Source organism: Camponotus floridanus, unplaced genomic scaffold (assembly GCF_003227725.1).
Source record: "Camponotus floridanus strain SB8 unplaced genomic scaffold, Cflo_v7.5 scaffold60, whole genome shotgun sequence".
NCBI classification, from domain to species: domain Eukaryota; kingdom Metazoa; phylum Arthropoda; class Insecta; order Hymenoptera; family Formicidae; genus Camponotus; species Camponotus floridanus.
This window is the reverse complement of record NW_020229770.1, coordinates 1030848-1049600: the sequence shown is the minus strand read 5'-3', so window position 1 is coordinate 1049600 and position 18753 is coordinate 1030848. Positions and strand designations below refer to the sequence as shown.

Below are 18753 nucleotides of genomic sequence, written 5' to 3'. Positions count from 1 at the left end.
TCAAATGTGATATGTTTAACAACGCGATGACGCAACGCGAGATTTTACTTAAGAATAGAATTTACTTCTTACTATTTTTCTAAGAAAAATTCTGATAAAAATAATAATTATTTTTATTAGAGTTACTCTTTTCTTAGGCTGCCTCAATAATTTTGCGCAATTAAATTTAATTGCTTCGAATATGAATTTAAAGTCCCTTATTTAAAATGCCTGAAATGTTGCTTATATTGTTACATGTTAAATTATCATATATATGTACATACACGATTGACGTTTCAAAGCTCACGTATAATCAATGCAATACGCATGTAAAAGATTCGGGCCTTCAAAGTGACACGCGTGGTGCTCTCGAAGCGAAGGCCAAATTCCAGCGGTAGTCTCGCTGAGAAAATAATTACAAAGTAACGAGGGAACAGGAGCGGGAGAATGGTGAGTAACGACAACGATACGGCCAGAGGTATGGCGGTTTAATGTCGGCGAAATATCGTCAGGATTATTCATTGGCTCGCGGTGGGCCTGATTGGAGATGAGCGAACTCGATAAGGACCCTCGGGCCTCGCGAAAGAATTTTCAGGTCTGAGAGCAGGTGTCGCGTACATGGCAACCTGTTTCGATACCGGCGAGAGAGAACACGCAGTCTGGTCTTGTCGTCCTCTACAAGCCGCTGTGAGATGCGATCCAATATAAGCCGCTTCGTATAAATTTGTCCAGAGTAATGTACGAAAGTGGACTGATGATCGTAAGTAAATCTCGCGTGATCGCGTGATACTTTCCTGACATTGACAAATCAAAGAAAAAACACGAGTAATTACACCTTTTATCGCAATTGTGTGCTGTATATATAGACATATTTTGCATTCATTCGACCTGCTTAGAAAATCTTTATTTTTAATATTGCTATATTTTCTCTATTACTATTTATCAATTATTTATCATTTATTTAAAAAATAAATTACTATTAAAATAATTAAAATTGTCTATTATTAAAATAAATTATTATTTATTTAAAATATTTTCTCTATATTTTCTCCATTACTATTTATCAATATTTATTTAAAAAATAAATTATTATTAAAATAATTAAAATTGTTCATTATTAAAATAAATTTATTATTTATTTAAAATAATAGATGAGCGCTTAAATAAAAAAAATCTTAATAAATTATCATCAAGTATTATGCTAGTGCATTCACTCTATCGAACGTAAGTAGTTTCATCTTTCAAAATATTAAAAGCGTTATTATTTCGACGAAGCGTGATCATTTTTCCGTGATTTTCATACGTTATGGTAAAGATGATACCAAGGTACGAACTGTATGTGTAAACGGCACACTATACATCATATAAATATTTACAAGACATATGCACGTGCGATATGCTCCGCGAAGTTACGACGAGGCATTGGTAGCAAGCGTGATCCATGGATCGTGCACTTCCTGCAGGATGAAACGTTCGCCTTCCTGCCGAGACCTATGAACTTTTAACGTTTATTTTTTCGTAGACTCGGAGAAATAGATCGGCTCGCACGAAGGATAACATCGAAGATCGAAGACGTGTACAAAAGCAAACGGCAGAAGGAAAATATACAGAGTGCAAAAAATAGGCATCAAAATTCAAAATTTTATGATACATTATTTAAAATTCTCTTTCTCTCTTTCACATATATATATATATATATATATATATATATATATATATATATATATGAAACGTTTTGCAATACATTAAACTTACTTTTAATCAGACATCTAATTTTCTTCGATTTTTAATTTATATTTGATTAAAATATCTTGATGAACTCTCGATTAATATTTTTCAAAAAAAATTAGATTTATACACGATCAATAATTTTTAAAAATTTAATACTCATAGTATATCCTTCAACCAGTGACAAAATTAATAAATGCAAACAATTTTAATTCTCAATATGTATAAATCTGAACTAGTCAAAAGTATCGATATCAAGAGCCGATATATTTCCATCTCTCTATAACGAAATTAAAGTCAGTTTTATTAAAGATTATATTTATATCCTCGCAAACGATGATTTCGCGATTCGAATCGAAATAGCTTCGTAGCCATGGTTCATTTCCGCGCGCTATATTCGAGTCTCGTATAGCAATCGACAAGGTAATATTTATTCAGCCGGTATCAAAATCAAGGTTCCTGTGGCCGAATGATAGAGAATACAGGATGGGATTTATTATTCTGCGCGCATATGAATAAATACATGGGTCTATCATAGGACAATCTTGATGGAGTTACGATAGAAGATTCCATAAAGAGACTGAGAAGAGGCGTTATTCGAATCGACTGGTTTGTATTGCGCACAGTTTATCGCCTTTACGTCTAATTACGGAGTTAATTATCGATACGGACATAATGTATTTCGATGCAGCGCTCGCAGAAGAGTCGGTCGAGAACAAGAGAGAAGGAGAGGGAGAGAGACAGAGCGTTTGCGCAATTATCACAATTAACGATTACATTATCTATTCAGCTTGTCTCTCTCGCTCTAGTATTTACTTTAATGAGAAAACCTCTCAATCTCTCCTAATAATTTTCCTCCTATCTCTCATTTCATTTGACCATAATCAACACTCATAATTTCCTTGTAATAGTCTCTCTCGCTCTCGTTGAACCGGCTCTGTTTCTCTCCGTTGGCTTTATAAACATCTTAAATCAGTAATACAATATTAGTGGTGTCAAAGTCGGATTACGAGACGCAAGAGATAAACTCTCTCTCAAGGTTGGCGTGATCCAATAACGTGGGAATTCGCAAGCGCAAACGTGCCGCTGCGCAATTAAATTGCGCTCGATTCAATTAGCGATAATTGGTAAATTACATCTCACACCGCGCAGTAACCATTTAAATGTCTATTTCGCATTGAAATTACGAGCGTTGTTTCCTTCTCATCGACCAAACAGTTACACTGTGATAAAAAATGCAAGATGTCAGTCTCATGTGAAACGAGTTTCATGAGCAATGATTTATCATCAAAAATATGCAATGTAATGATAATGTCTAATATTATAATATCTAGTATTACAATGTAATCATAATTATAATATGTAATTAAAATATCTAGTAATTACAATGTAACCATAATATCTAAAATCATGATAAAAATATTTTTTTCTCTCTCTTTCACAATATTATATATAGTAACTATCATTTCATTTTTGGTTTCATATATCTTTATTAATAGATTATAAATAGAACAAGATTAGTAAAGAATTTAATTTTACATAAAATTATGTCACCAGTTGAACAAAATTATTAATCCTCCAGTAATTGTGTAAGTCTAGAATCAATTGTAATTCGTTGCGATTCTTTTAAGAGATTCAGTCCCGCGAAATCGCCATTATTTGGGTTGGCGAGAGCGTTAATCCCATTAATTTTCGTTTTGCTCTAATTGCGCGAGGCAGACATTCGATACCGTTTTTTTGGCGTCCCTTTCAGCGTTCCCTTCTCACGAAGAGCTCCGAAACTTGGTTCACGACCTCTTAACGAACGCGAAGGATAATACTTTGGTAAGCGACTGGTAAGTCTAATGGTGCTGACGGTTCTATTACCTAATATCGGCCAGTCACGCTATTCTACCGTTTCCTCTGGTACGGATGCGGATGCATAAATGTAGTTTTCGCACGAACGAAAGAAGCGCAGAAAATATTACCATATAATTTTCTATTATAATATTAATAATATTAATATTGTATTATATCAGAAATCCTATATGAAATATTTTTTTAATTATAATATTATGAATAATCTCGATTTGTGATGACAAAACTGCAGGAAAAATGTAAAAATAATAATACATTTTTTTTAATTACTCTCAAAAATATTTTCATCGATAAAATAATAAATTACTAACAATTAATATTAATAATTTTATTTTTATTACTTTTCAAATAATTTAACTTGAATTCAGTTTTATATATTCGTCAGATAATTTAATTTGTAATTTTTTTTTAAGACTAATTAGAATTTAATTGAAGTTAGATTAATTAGAATTTAATCGAAACGTTGCGCAATCTTTCATCTTTAATATATATAGTCGAGTCAAATGGTTAAGTGCACAGGAAAATCACAATAAATCATTCTCGACATTGGAAGTAACAAGTAATTGATGAAAAAATAGATATCGGCCTTTATAAACATACGATACGCGAGGAAGAGATCAATTTTAATCTAACAGTTTTATCATCGCTAAGGAGGATGAATACTAAGTGAAAGGTAATCACGGCGTATCATCGGGCGGGTTCTAAGCAAAGCTCATAACGTTATTATTCACGCGTAATTTAATGCAGGAAGCAGCAAGGTGAAAATAGAAAAAAACAGAAGTGAGGAAAATTCTTGGAACCCGTTTCTCACGTCTGATTCAGGAACCAAAGGGCACGTGCAAAGTGTAAGGTGAAGTATTCGTTACCTTGTGCTTCCGCAAAAAGAGAAGCCATTCATGAGAAAGTTCTACATTCTGTGTTGAGAAAATCACGGAAGACATAGATCGAAAGAGTGGAAATTACGAAGCACTAAATAAAGTAATCCTGAAGAATGAGACAGTCCTACTTTTCCTCATTTCAAATCCAATATGATGGTCAATAAATAATTGAACTTCTAACGCTGACTTGCCTATTAACGCGATCTAATCTGTTTAAGATTCCTCATATAATTCTTGATATTAATTTAAGTATGCAAAACACAAAAAACTTTATTAAAGCTGCTTATTCCAAAGATTTTTCATATAACTATTAATATTAATTTAAATATATAAAATACGAAATGCAAATTTGATTGAATTTAATTTGAAAAGGGAATAAGATATTAAATATTATATTATTATATTGTCTAATATAAAATAGAATATTTAAAACATAACTTTGGAAAATATACAGATCATTCTTAAAATAGATTATTTAATTTCAACAATTGAAAAAGATTCCAATTGTTGACAAAAGAGAGATAAAATATTTTTCATAGATTTCATAGACCTACAAAGAGGAAAGAGAGAGAGAGCAATTTTTCAAAGTTCACATTAATTAAAAAAGATACAATTACGAAAAAATACATAACGGAACAAAATAAAACCTGCTGTCTTTCTACATGTGTTTCTACGAGGTATCTTCAGAAGAGATTCTTTGCACACGGCGAGTCTGCGGCGAGGAAAGAGAGAGAGAGAGAGATCACGGAAGGGTTATAGGAGAACCACCAGAGGGAATAGGATCCTCGGAAAGGAGACTCAATGACCCGTGACATCCTGTCCTTTGTGGGATCTTTCGTAGAAACGATAAACCGCGAGTCGCGACGTAAGAGAAAGAATGAGAAAAAGAGAGAAGACGAAAAAAAGAACGACACGAGACGACGACGACGACCGACTCGTCGCCACTGTGGCAGGAAATACAGCCTTTATACCTATAAGGCGTTATGACACGCCAAAGAGGTCGCCGCATACTTATTTGCATATGCTTCGGCACAACAATGGTATCAGCCTTACACGAGTCTTGGCTAGATCCTGCGGTGGCCGTGCAATACGAGGGGGACAAGACATACGCTGTCGGTTTCTTAATGGATCACATTTTTCGCCAAAATCATTGAGAGTACTCGAAAACCCGAGACCCCGATGTATGAAATTTGCATTATTACAAATAACCCCAATGTATTTAATCCAATAGTTTCATAAGAATATCTATAAAAATACATATTAATTATTTTTTTAAGAAAATTTTAATTATTTTCATAATTATTTTTTATCAAAAAAAAATAATTTATATAATAGGAAAGAATTTTAATAAAGTATTAAATTATAGAGATATTTCGCTTAATTAAGTGACGCAATTATTTCTTCACATCTCTTAATCATTATTATAAAATTAAAGGATATGCCTTTAATAAGAACAAGATATAAGAACACGGAAGACCGACTAAAATATAATAGTTAATTTTCGTCAATTATTACTGCATCCCCTATTTAACCCGATACCAATCCAACAAATCTAATTAGCTCCAATTTTAGCATTTTTTGAAACGTCAATGTATCAAAATGTATAATCTACCGCGAAAAACGTCTATCTGACGAAAGTTGGAGCTTGGAGGCCGCTATCATCCCAAGCTGCGTAGCGACAGCGAGATAGCGGCTACTCGAGGGGACAACGAAATTGCAGGAGTAACACGACGCTTAGCAATGAAGCAACGCACAATACACGCACAATAGATAGATAAGAACGGCGGGCGGTCGTAAGAGGTATGCGGCCGGACTTGTCTTACGCGTTTATATGCACCGTGAAGCGGCTTGTAGAGAGCAAAGAGAGCGCAGAGGCCCTTCCCGAACGGGAAAAGCGTCCGCCTCGCTTGTGCCGTGCCCGGCGCGTCTCTTTATCTGATGGAAAGAAGCCGCCTTCGGAGACTTTTGCCCTCGCGCGAGATCGAGTCCGAGTCTTCGTGAGTCATCACGAAGCGTGGCACCGAGGGCAATGTGAACCTTCCGCTCCTCGGAGCTCAAGTCCGTAAACTCACTTTCTTGCGCCGCTAACTGTTCAGGAAGATTGCAGTGAAACTGTACGAGTCGGAGCTCACTTTCGTTTGTCCAAGTGGAAGTTCGTAGGTAGTCAAAGTACGCGTTTAGCGCTATTGATTTATGGTGGAAAGGTTAACCATCTTACTTTCTCTCTCTTTCTCGCGTATTGTTACCCAAAAAATGTAAATAAATTCAAATAATCTACAGAAAAAAATTTTAAATCATCAATCAATATGATACTGAAATTTCTTAATCAATGAAAATAATAATCTTTAATAAGATTATTCAGATTGAATGGTAGATTCCAGCTTTACTTGATCTGTCTTCAAAATCTTGTATACATTTATAATTATATAAAAAAAGGAATATTTTTCTCTAGCAATTCTACAAACGATAGATAAGCGAGTATTATTTTTCAGCAGTATCTAACTAGAGAAATCTCGAAAGTTATACCTAGATTGACGATCGAACTCGCATAAATCTTCTATAACTGACACGCTTTTAAGATTTTTCCCGAGGATCACTTTCATCGCGTAAAACTCGATCTCCTTTATTTTCCTTCGATCTTTCATCCATCTTCCAATAACAACAATTTTCATTCCATCTGGCGCTTCGACAGAGAATAGATTAATATCTTCGCATATGATTATTAGCGACGCAAATGTCAAATAAAAATATCGCAGAAATTAGAACGATCCAATTATCGGCTTCTAATCGCGTCATTTGCGATTGGTCGATCGCGGTCGATTATTCGCTAGCGAAGTCACGTCTCACCCAGTTCCAATGGAATAGACATCGTCAATCCGATGCGAGCGCTTATTATCATGGACATGGGCGTTTGACCGTGAAACAGGCCGTTTGCACTAACGATGTCTGTAATAGTCTCCGCGAGATCAGCGTACTTCCTATCATTAAACGAATGCGGTCTTCACTGCACTCTAATGAATTCTCAGATGACCAATATTTATCGCCAATCTAGGTACTAACAGTTTTCTAATGCACCGATATACATCATACTTTGACAATTGAATTTCACGTGGTCAATATCCGTTGCCCCTCTTCCGAATGACATATCTTACGTCAAAACTTTACGATAATATTTATGGATAATACGAGAATTTTACATCATCTTGTAATAACTTTTTAATTAACAGCACGATTTTTCAGATATTTTTTACAGATGTTCGCTAATACCGTCAACATTGAACAAGAAACATTCCCTCAGAGAGCCTTACTCGAGTCAAGATCTTATTAAGTATGAATGTCGCTTTTTTGTCTCTTTTAGTTGCCTTTCAGCACGGTAATTGGATATTTTTTTGGGCGCAAATTGCGAGGCAAATTACTTTACTGCTGCACCGACTGTTCCTTTCTGCATAAAGAGATCGAGCGAAATGGAAAGTTCGAGTTCGAGATGAAAATTTCGCCATATAAGGCGACAAATTTGAATCCGCAATTTCGACTGTCGATATAGTTCTCCATCCGGAAGTCCCGTGCCGACAATCGTGTAAATACGGTGCGTAAGTGGAAGAAAGTCGGCGCTTTTAAGAGGGACAAGAGAGAGATTAGGGTATTATGCAAAGTGCCTGGACGGATTGTTGCGACGCGATCATTTCGCCCGGGCGTGCACATTATTCGCTGTTATTTACTCGCTCCCTGATCGCATCGTGAAAGTCTGCTTTACACGCATCATTTCGAGAACTGTCGGCACTTCCTTATTAAGATTCATTCTGCGGGAATCGCTGGGCCGTGCGTGACGAGAGCGTACGGATTTACACGACAGCTGGAATATCTCTTTAGCGCTGGGCTATATAAAGCCCTTTTGAAGCAATATAAGAGAAAGGATAATATATATTAAAATTGAAAAAATGTATATCATTACAAATACGAGAAAGCAACATATACATATCAATTGACTTAATCATAATGTTGCTAAGAACGAAATCAATTATGCGATAAATCCATGTAAAATAATCATAAAATATAATATTAAAAAATTTTAATCTCTTTTTAAAGAATGATAAAAAAGATTGAATAAAAAAATATTTTAATCTATAAATAATGCTGTATAAATAATTTAATGTATAAATAATAATCTATGAATAATATCTGTAAATAAATAAATAAATAATATAAAAAATAAATTTCTTATAATTTAGAAATAAATTGTTTATAAATTAATATTGAATAAACTTCTTAAGTTAATATTATATTTTTCGATAATATATTTAAAACTGCATGTACAGATGCATATGAATACAATGCGTAATCCTTAGAAGAATTAAATTATGTAATCGATGGAAGCGGGTCGGATCTTTTGAAAGGTAAATGTCGAGAAGGAAAGTTAACCCGATATTTCCTCGGAGATATGAAACAAGGCGGAAACCGAGAGATGGAAAGAGATCAAAACCGGAAATTTGCGTCGTGGATAGAATCTCGGAGCATTTCTCGAATCTCGAGCAAAGAGATCTTAATGCGCCGTAATCGTCAGTCGGGAGGAGCTCTGTAATACTGGCCACCATATCTCTGGCAGGCCAATAGTTAGAGGAAAGTGCGGGTAAATGTAAAACGTGACGCGGTTTCAATCCGTCGCACGTAATTGGGTGTAAAAGTCGATTCACGTCCACGGAGACAAACGAGCCGAACGGAAGGAGCAAACTGGCGGGAATACGCATTTCTCTTTTTCTTCCTCTCTCTTCGATTCGCATTAATTCTGAGTCTGGAAAACCCTCCGCATCATGATAAAAAATTGCGAATGCGTCTAACATAAGAAATGCACGATGATCGAGGAAGATGACCGAGGAAGCTTACATGAAAAAGAACGATAAATGAAAGTTCATTTTTTCAGCAAGCCCGCTTTACTCTTGATACGCGTACATTAGACTGACGTCGGTAATAAATCTTTGTTCGACTTGCTACCTTTTATGGTAGCAGGCTCTATTTAATGGACAATTAAATGTCGATCGGCAGTTTCTATTGTTAAAACAAAGTAGAAAGTTATTTTGAAAGTATAAAGCAAAGGGCAACGAAAGAGTAGCAGGGAAGAGATATTTTACAAAAGGAGAAGACGCGGAAAATTAACAGGATTCTTCGCGGAAGGAGTTATGGTAATGTTTCGCATCTTGCTTCTTTTTCTCCGAGAATAAGAAGCATAATAATCTGATATTAGGTATTCGTATTATGCTCGTGATGGTTTCGCAAAGCGCGCGTTTCCTTTAAATGTAGAATACCTCGTTATATCGCAAACGTACCGTTATAAAAGTTAACGTAGAAATATTTTCAATAAAATGTCATGGTCCACCGCGCGTTTACACATTGTATCGGAAATTTCTCACGTCGATGGACACGCCTTAACACGTGCATAATATGAAATAAATATATCTTAATCTTGCAGAAAATATTCAAAATTATAGCCACGCGCGCATGAAGCGAGTAATAATTCACAGCTACTTTCTATGAAACGGTAAGGAAATACGATCAATTTTATACATGAAGCAAATTCTCCTTGCAACGTTTTAAATACCGCAGTGTCAGCATCTCCGATATTTTCTTATCATTCATTTGTACATTGATATAGGGAAGTGTCAGGAATTTTTCATACACATAAAGTAGATCTGGAATTATTATTCCGCGATATAAAATCCTATTTAAAAAAAGCAGGAATATTAATAAACCATTTAAAAATATTTAAATTTTAATACATGTAATTTTTTTCATACACAGATGGATCTGAAATTATTATTCCGCAATCCTATTTAAAATCCTATTTAAAATCCTATTTAAGAAAAAAGTAGGAATATTAATAAGCCATTTAAAAATATATAACTTTAAAAAGGTTTAGATATAAGGTTTTTGTTATCTATTTTCTTAAACCATTTGAAGTTTAAATTGAGTTTTTTCATTACTCAAAAATCTCGAATGCGAAAAGAGACCGCCTGATGTCAGGAACGAATCAGCACACTTTCCCATACACGTCCGTAATTCCGTACGCGGCGTTCGCTCTCATCGAGAGGGAGGAACCGGTGTTACGGCAATTAATTCGAGTCCGATCGAGTGCGCTCCTCTTTTCCCGCACGAGTTCTCATCTTCTACCGTTGTTGAGAAGACGACGCGCGCTATTTCCGTGAACCAAATACGGCGTTCGGTCAAAGAGGAGCAACAGAGAGTTGCCGACTACCTATCACGCAGCGGCATGAACGATTGATGAGCAGCGTCGGACTGATTTTCTTTCGGATTTTTGACGTTCGACTTTAGCTCAAAGACGATAACAATTGCACGAAGAAATTCAATTAGTTGCATCGACGAATGCTTTATTTAATTGTGTAAACAAAAATGTAACATAGCACTCTTATTACGATATATAAAAAATATTTTATCTGCAGCATAAAAAAAATAAATAAAGAATAACAAATAAAAAAAATAAATAAAAAAATAAATTTTAATTGTTTTTCTATTTTTTATTTATTTATTTTTAATTCTTTGATTTTCTATCTTTTATTTTGGAAAAAATTTTTCTTATTTTAAGATATTAATATTGAAATATAGAAAGGGGCAATGAGGAAGAAGAGATTTTTCGCGAGCCTCCATCTCATCAAAGTAGAACGCGTAATAACGGAATGCACGACGAGATTTTCGCTTCGGGCGATCATCGTGATTATTGTTGTTGTGCGTATTTTCTAGATTTTTTCTCTCGTTCTCCTCCTCCGACAACAAAGCGTGATAATTTTATGGTCGATCGAAAGGCGCTGCCGCTCGCTCGAGGTGAACCACCGATCAATGTTAAACGAGACTACTTCTCTTTTATAGACGAATAGATTCGCACGTATCAATCACGTGTATCAATCATTTGAAATTAGAGCGTCTAAGAAAGAGAGAGAGAGAGAGAGAGAGTGAGAGAGAGAGAGAGAGAGAAAGAGAGAGAGAGAGAGAGAATATTCTATACCTTAGAGGCAAAAAATAAATATCTTATGTCTATATAAATATGTAACAACTGCAGTCTATTGTGTGATAGAAATTTTTGTCGTAACTATGTTTTTATAACAGAATTATTTATTAAGAGACACGACATTGAGAGACAACGTCGTTAAGATTCCGTCGAAACATCACAAGAGTTTACGAAATAGAATATTCTCATTTAGCAATGCTGATGAGGCAACTCTGAATAAAATATATAGATCTCCTCCCTTGATCGTTCGTAACGTGAAAGCGAAATACGCTCGATGGAAGTGCTTCGATCGAACAATTAAACAATTGTCAGAGCCGCCGACCCACTTCCAGGATACGTCGTCCTTCCTCATGCGTGCCACTGTACGGAGCGCACTTTCGATCTACTAAATGGCAATCATCCAGATTAAAATCGCCGATTAAAATTGCGTGCGTTGAGCTTATTTGGCAAAAGAATGATCAAATACAGTATGGTCCTGCATCCCAATGGAAATCCAATAAAAAAAGGGAGAAGAACCAACAGATGTAACAGAAACTGCTATCTCGATAATACATATGACATACTCTCGGTAAAAGTAATATAAATTACTTGTAATAATTTTTCTCTCTTTTATTATAAGTTCTTTTTATAGGCTCATATGAAATTATGAATAATAAGAAATATTACTTGAATTTATCCTAAAAAAAAATTACGCGGACATATAATTTTAACTGACATGTAATCTTTCAAATTATATTATCGAAGCAATCGAAATATATATTTATATATATATTTAATATTATAATATATATATATATATATTTACATATATATTTAATATTATAATATATATTTAATTTTTTTAGACATGTAATTATTATATTATCGGATTCTAAATTTATTCTAAGCTCTTTGCTTTAGATATCACGTCAGGTAAGATGCTAACGCGCTTCCAATCGTAAACATATCAACGTGGCGCTTACGGGAAAATGATTCCGATTAATAATTAATCAGTTCGATAATGTTGTCTCGCGTTATCGCCCGCGAGCCGCTACCTGCTTTCCTTTATTACCACTTGCCTTATGATAGATGGATCGATCCAAGCGAAGCGCGTTAAACTACCTATTACCACTACGCGTTCCTGATCACATCGCGCGCACGCAGTTAATAAGATAATAAGTATCACGTGGGGATAAATAATCGCGATTGGGCGCCATTGCGCCGCCGGTCCTAGTGTAGGTATCCCGCAAAGAGGAGCCCGTTATCATTATCCGTACGTCGCGAGGCGGCGATTAACCGTAGCAATAAGGAAGTGCCTACGTTACGGATTGACGGCCAGCTCCTTTTATGGGTTTTCGTTGCGCCAGCGTAACCAAAGTACGCACTTAGACGACGAATATCGTTGATTAATAAACCGGCCACTCGATCGACGTTTATCACACACAACGGTATTCCAGTTCGACGGGAATTCAAACGTCGGGGTGCGTCCGTTTCGAGAAACTATGGAGGCGAGAGAGACGCGTTTCCTTTCACGAACAAAATCCATCCAAGGACTATGCTTATCGGCGGATCGAAATTATAATCGTGACGTTAAGTAGCGGTTTCGTCAAAGTGAAAGTCCAATGGCGTGGCGACGATCGTCTCGGGTGTATATCGGGTATACGACTTCGCGTACCTCGCAGCATCCGAGCGTTGCACGCATCCCGTATCTAATTATCGAGGAATGCTTTGTGCGTGTAGGAAGGAGCCGCACGCCTCAGCCGTGTTCGGGCTTAACGACTCGATGCAAGAAAAAGAATCGAGAATAGCATGCGAGATTGAGCGGTATGCGATACTATTTGTGCGATTTTTCGATCGATCTCGCACTCGCGCGATCTTTTCTTGTACTGTGCGAATTTTATACATATTGGGAAATATACGTGCATTACTTGCTTTAATTGTCCAACGAATTTGAGAATTTTCAATTATTAATATAATTAAAATTGTTTTTATTTCACCATTCTTTGATCTCCTTTATAATAATTCTACATCTATTTTTTCCCATCCAACAGGCTCCTCTAAGAATCGATGGATACTAAAATAAAATTCCTTTCCATTTTTATTTTGCTATAAAAGGCAATTTTGAATGTTGATTTTAATTTTAATATTCTGAATTATTAGTCTCTTAAATACACTATTCAAAGATCCCAATAATTTTATGCCTCCACAAGTTCTTAGTCATAGTAATTTATATTCATCTAAATGACTTATCTATTCGCTCACGTTACTTTATAATCATTTCTTAATAAACCAGGCGGAATAATTATACTTTTATATATTTAATTATTTTATATATTACGTATATACACTGCTTATATATTGCGTTATTATAATTTGACACCTGGAAAAGTATTGCGCGATCTAATTTGCATCTTCGATAATTTCAAATAACAGAGATTATCTAATCTCGAAATTCGATGAATATTATTACTACGAATACTATTTCTATGTTGATCGTTTTGGACACCCAAATGGCTATGGGGAGATGCGAAAAAAACGGTGAAAATTATACACTAGCGAGCATCGTGAACCGCCCAGGTCATTCATTCACACTCAGGTTCCTAAAGGGCGGGCCACTGCTATTCTTTACATGCGCATGATGGATAATTAATAATTATAAAGCGATCAACGAAAGGGCGGCGTTTGTGTGCGATCCATCGTCGTAATTTCTGATTTGCTTGTGCACAAAAAAATGTGATGGCTCGATTTTATTTTTGCCCTGAAGGACTCGTTTTTAAAAGTGCATAAAACGAATTTAGATTGCGGTTCGTTTTGCGCGATGCAAACGTTGCAGAAAATTACGCGTTCTCAAAGTGCTGTATACATAAAGAGAAGAGATGTAACGTTATTACACGTAATGGTTTACAGAAAATATTACGAAACAATTTTCACAAACATAATGTAAAAATATACTCGTGACGTTTAAAAACAGAAGAAATAAACTACATACAAAAAATACAATCATCAAAAGAATTAATTTTCATTTTTACAAAGCTAAAAACATGTTTAAAAAATTAAAACAATAGTACATCTGAGTCTTCGTAAGAATATATAAGAGAGAAAAAAATGAAAAATTTAGTTCTTTTTAACGATGAATACAAAATAATAAGCAATATAAAACATAAATGTTTCAAAATAAGCGTATACGTTAAAAAAATTAATTCTTTGTGCAAATGAATTAATTTGTATGGGAAAATAGGAGAAAATTTTTAAAAGTTTTAGTAAAGATGTGTCGAATATATGGATTCTGATAACGATTGGATCGATTGGACCTTTCCCGTGATATCATCGCTTCCTAGACTGTTCATCGATTCGCACGATCCTCCCATCACATTATCGATTATACTCGGGTGCGTTAGTAAACGCGCGTCAACCACGTTCTCTTTGGTCGTCATTATGAAAATAGCGAGTGTAATGCATCGAAGAGGCACAAGATTGCGTCCGCCGATCTCCATAGCATCTAATATCACGGGGAAAACACGTTAACACGTGTTTACTTTAAGCATCTCTCAGAACCAGTGATCGGATAATCACTCGGTCCGCTAAAATTGCTAGAGAAAGCATCGAGTGTAATTTAAAATACTTCCATGCAATTAGGTCTACATATTTCTAAAAAAAGTCTCATTCAGACAGAATTGAGAACCCAAGCTCAATTAAAAATCTACCTTTAAGAGTATAATATATATCTTATTTAAATAATGCGTGTAATAGAGATAGAAAACATATCTCTCTAAATAATTATAAATAAATGCAGCCTTCCTCGACGTAGAAAGAGCTGAATTCTCTTGATGCTACTTATACAGTCTCATCGTATTTGCAAAGGACGAAAGAATAACAAGCCTCCGGGTCAGATCGATGAGAGATCGAACGTTAAATCGAGAGACCGTTCGACGATCAGGTATACGCGCCGCAATCTTCAAAACGAAAGCTCGTTCGTGAAAGCGAGAATAGGGAGCTCTTTGTGCGACTCCCCCTTGTCGATCGAGGGAGGCTGACTTGCTGAATTCAATGGACGAATCGTGCTCGACACAAAATGGCCACGCGCGGCTCAGAGGGAGGATGAATCGCGTGTATGCGTCATATAAGCACCGCGTGCAATAACTCCGTAATCGGATAATCGAGACGGGAGAGAGGGCTTTCATGCACGCGGAATAATCAGCGCACACCGGCAATCTTTTTCTGGTTCAAGGCCATCATCAACCCTTGAGCAACCTTCACATCGTGCTAATCTAAATCTTAGATTTTTTTAAAAATAATTTTACCTTATTTAGATAAGGAGATCAATTATTGTGCATTATGTTAGTTAATTCTCCTTCGTAAAATAATAAAAATAATAACATTTTTTTTACTTTTAATTATAAAATTAAATAATGTATATCATTTCGTTTCTATTCCCCATAGCAGATAAATATATTACGCATTTAAGCATATCTCGTGTATTAAAAATATAACTGTAACATGATTAATCGCAATATCTTTACTGATTCATTCAAGCTGATACTAGCATCAGAATTAATGTTGGTTGAATAAGCTAATGATTATGGATTAATCAAAACAGGTTACTTGCAGACGAGTAAAATTTACGAAACTTGTTGGACGACTTGTAAACATATTAATTTTGTTGAGACTTACCTCGTGGGCTTGATCCTCGATGCTCCGTAGAACCGCGAGATTGCGAATAGTCGCGCGTCGCGACTCGAACGAAGACTCCAATCTGGTGGCGGCTTTACCCACCTCCTCCACCAATCTGTGGGCTCGTTTCACCGACAATCTGGAAAGATAAAAAGAAACCATAATCGTGAGACACGCCGTTAGAAATTCACGCAACCATCTCCTCTCGCATCCGAAATATCAGAAAAAATAAAGAAATCAAATTTCGATCAATATTTTTATTTAAAAAAATTAATTAAAATAATTAAAAAATTATATTTCACAAAATATATAATAAAGGAAATAATCCATAGTAGTTGGTATTAAATGAACAATGCATTTTATGCCCCTCGTTATGGATACAAAATTCCTTTACCTAACGTGCTCGATGTGCAAAAGCGGAGCCGCGCGTTCCTCGAGCGCGGCGATAGCTTCTTCGGCATCTCTAGACGTTCTTCTCAATGTGGGGTCCGTGAGGAGCCGACCGAGAGGCGTCAAAGTGCCAGACAGGCTTGCGCATTCCTTCAGCTCCGACATTTCGAGGGCCAACCTGCGACCAGCCGATTGCCACTCCGTCATGAGGCTGTCGTACTCCTACGGGAAATCAAAATACCAATCATGTTGAAACGTCGATCTATCTACTTCTCGATAATATTCTCGCGATCCAAACGAAATATGCCTGATCGACAACCGGTATTCGGAAGGAATGTCAGCGACGTATAAAACTGGGCATGTTTGATACGGCGATTGCGCGATTCAATGAGCCGTAATCGATCAAACATAAATCTTATGGAGAGCACATTGTTTAAAGAGATACGTAATGAATGACGCATAACTGCTGCAGAATGTAGAACAAATAATCCCAACTATATTATCTCGATGATTTCTTAGCTCCAATTATTCCTTCGCTCGAATCGGATCGCGTACACGCAAATACCAATCGCGTTAGATCAACTCGCGACGAATGTATGTTCACCATAGCGATATCAGTTCCCGCTACGATCAATTACACACATACATATCTATAAAACGAGATATATTAATATTGGCTGATATAGTGTCAAGATTGTCTCGCAAGAATGCAAAAAAATAGATTATCAACTTTCGTATATTAATCTAAATGAAATTCCGAAAAGTTTAAATTAAATACATTTATCTACTCACGTATTTGAATATATGTTTTAAAGTTAAAATGTGTAATAAAAAAGCAAATCGATGTGATTCTATTTATACCGATAATTTAGCTAATGTGTTATTTTTGCAAAAGCACACGCTTCCAGATCGATTAAATCGAGATTAATTAATTGGCAAATTTCTATCGCGTAATAAAATTGTTTGTCGTAAAATAATTTGATCGCTCTAGAAGAATGTTCATAAAAAGGATATTACAAATTTAAATTTAATATAGAAATATTAATTACAAGAAATGATCGGTTAAAATTCTCTCTATTCTCTTCACTCGTTCTCTTTTGACTAAGTTTCTTTTTTGCATTATAATTCATAACTGAAATTTTCCAAATTTTCTCAGAAAAATTCTTATTAATAAACTTATTCATAAATAACTTATAATAAAAAATTGAAAATATCAATCTTTAATTACTTATATATACTTATATATACTTAAAAAAACTTGAAAAACTGTTATTTTAAAAAATAAAATTAACAAATCCGAAAAAATATGAAATATGAAAAGTATATGTATTTGTGAGATCTCCATCAAAATTAAAAAAATAATTGATTTTTTAATTCTCTTTTTTTAAATAATTTTAAAAGATTCTAACAATTAGAATACAAATATGAATAATCTTTATGATACGAAGTGCTGACAAATTGATAATGTCATTCAGTACCATAGTCGGACGATAAATTCTCCGACTATCATTGCGGAAGATCATCGAAGCGAACAGAATTATTTCGCTCGAACAATTTCCAACGTGTATTTATTCTGCCAAATCTGCCGAATCATTATCATGACATTAAGCTGATCTAAATGATTTTCGGTTGCATGACGTTAAACGACAAGTTGCGATAACAATTTGTTCACCTTACTAAATATTATCCGCATTCACTTTCGGTCGTTAATCTTTATGAACTTATACAATATGATGTAACAACAACTTAATCTTTTCTCTATTTCTATTATATATACAATGTTATAAATGCAAACTATAAAAAAATTGGCAAAGAGAATTTCTAAAATATTCCAAATAAAAAAATATTGTTTAAATGCAATTAATTAAATGATTTAATTACTATATCGCCATTGCTATTTAAATATCATTGATACGTATATTTATGAAGCGTTTCAATTTTCGTATAATATGTTGGCAAATTTAGACATTCACCATAAAGGCATAATTACCTTGTAAAAAGCGATCCATTGCATCTGATGGTGATTTTCTTCCCGCCTGGAAATATACTTGGCGAGAGTGGCGTCATTCACGACGACGGTCTGAAAGGAAACGTTTATGGGTAATTATAATGTCGCTCAGTGCTCGCATTTGTGCGATCGTAAATTACATTTATCACAAACACCGAGTTCTCCAGCTTTTGTATCGATATTCGTTTCGCGACGACAAAAAAGCCTCGTCTCACAATGGAAACCTCCCGGCAATAATGTACCAAGCG

At 35.1% G+C, this 18753-nt stretch overlaps 1 protein-coding gene across 6 annotated transcripts in view; it reads right to left on the bottom strand.

The window, feature by feature from the left end:
• LOC105248921 (puratrophin-1) overlaps window positions 1–18753 on the bottom strand; it is a 286834-nt gene that overhangs the window by 64760 nt on the left and 203321 nt on the right. For all 6 annotated transcript variants that reach the window (XM_011254000.3, XM_025413141.1, XM_011254001.3 and 3 more), the window contains 3 exons: window positions 18488–18577; window positions 16502–16719; window positions 16108–16246 (listed from right to left, as the gene is read on the bottom strand). In XM_011254000.3, coding sequence (XP_011252302.1) covers window positions 16108–16246; window positions 16502–16719; window positions 18488–18577 — 447 coding nt within the window. The remainder of the gene's footprint in view (window positions 1–16107; window positions 16247–16501; window positions 16720–18487; window positions 18578–18753) is intronic.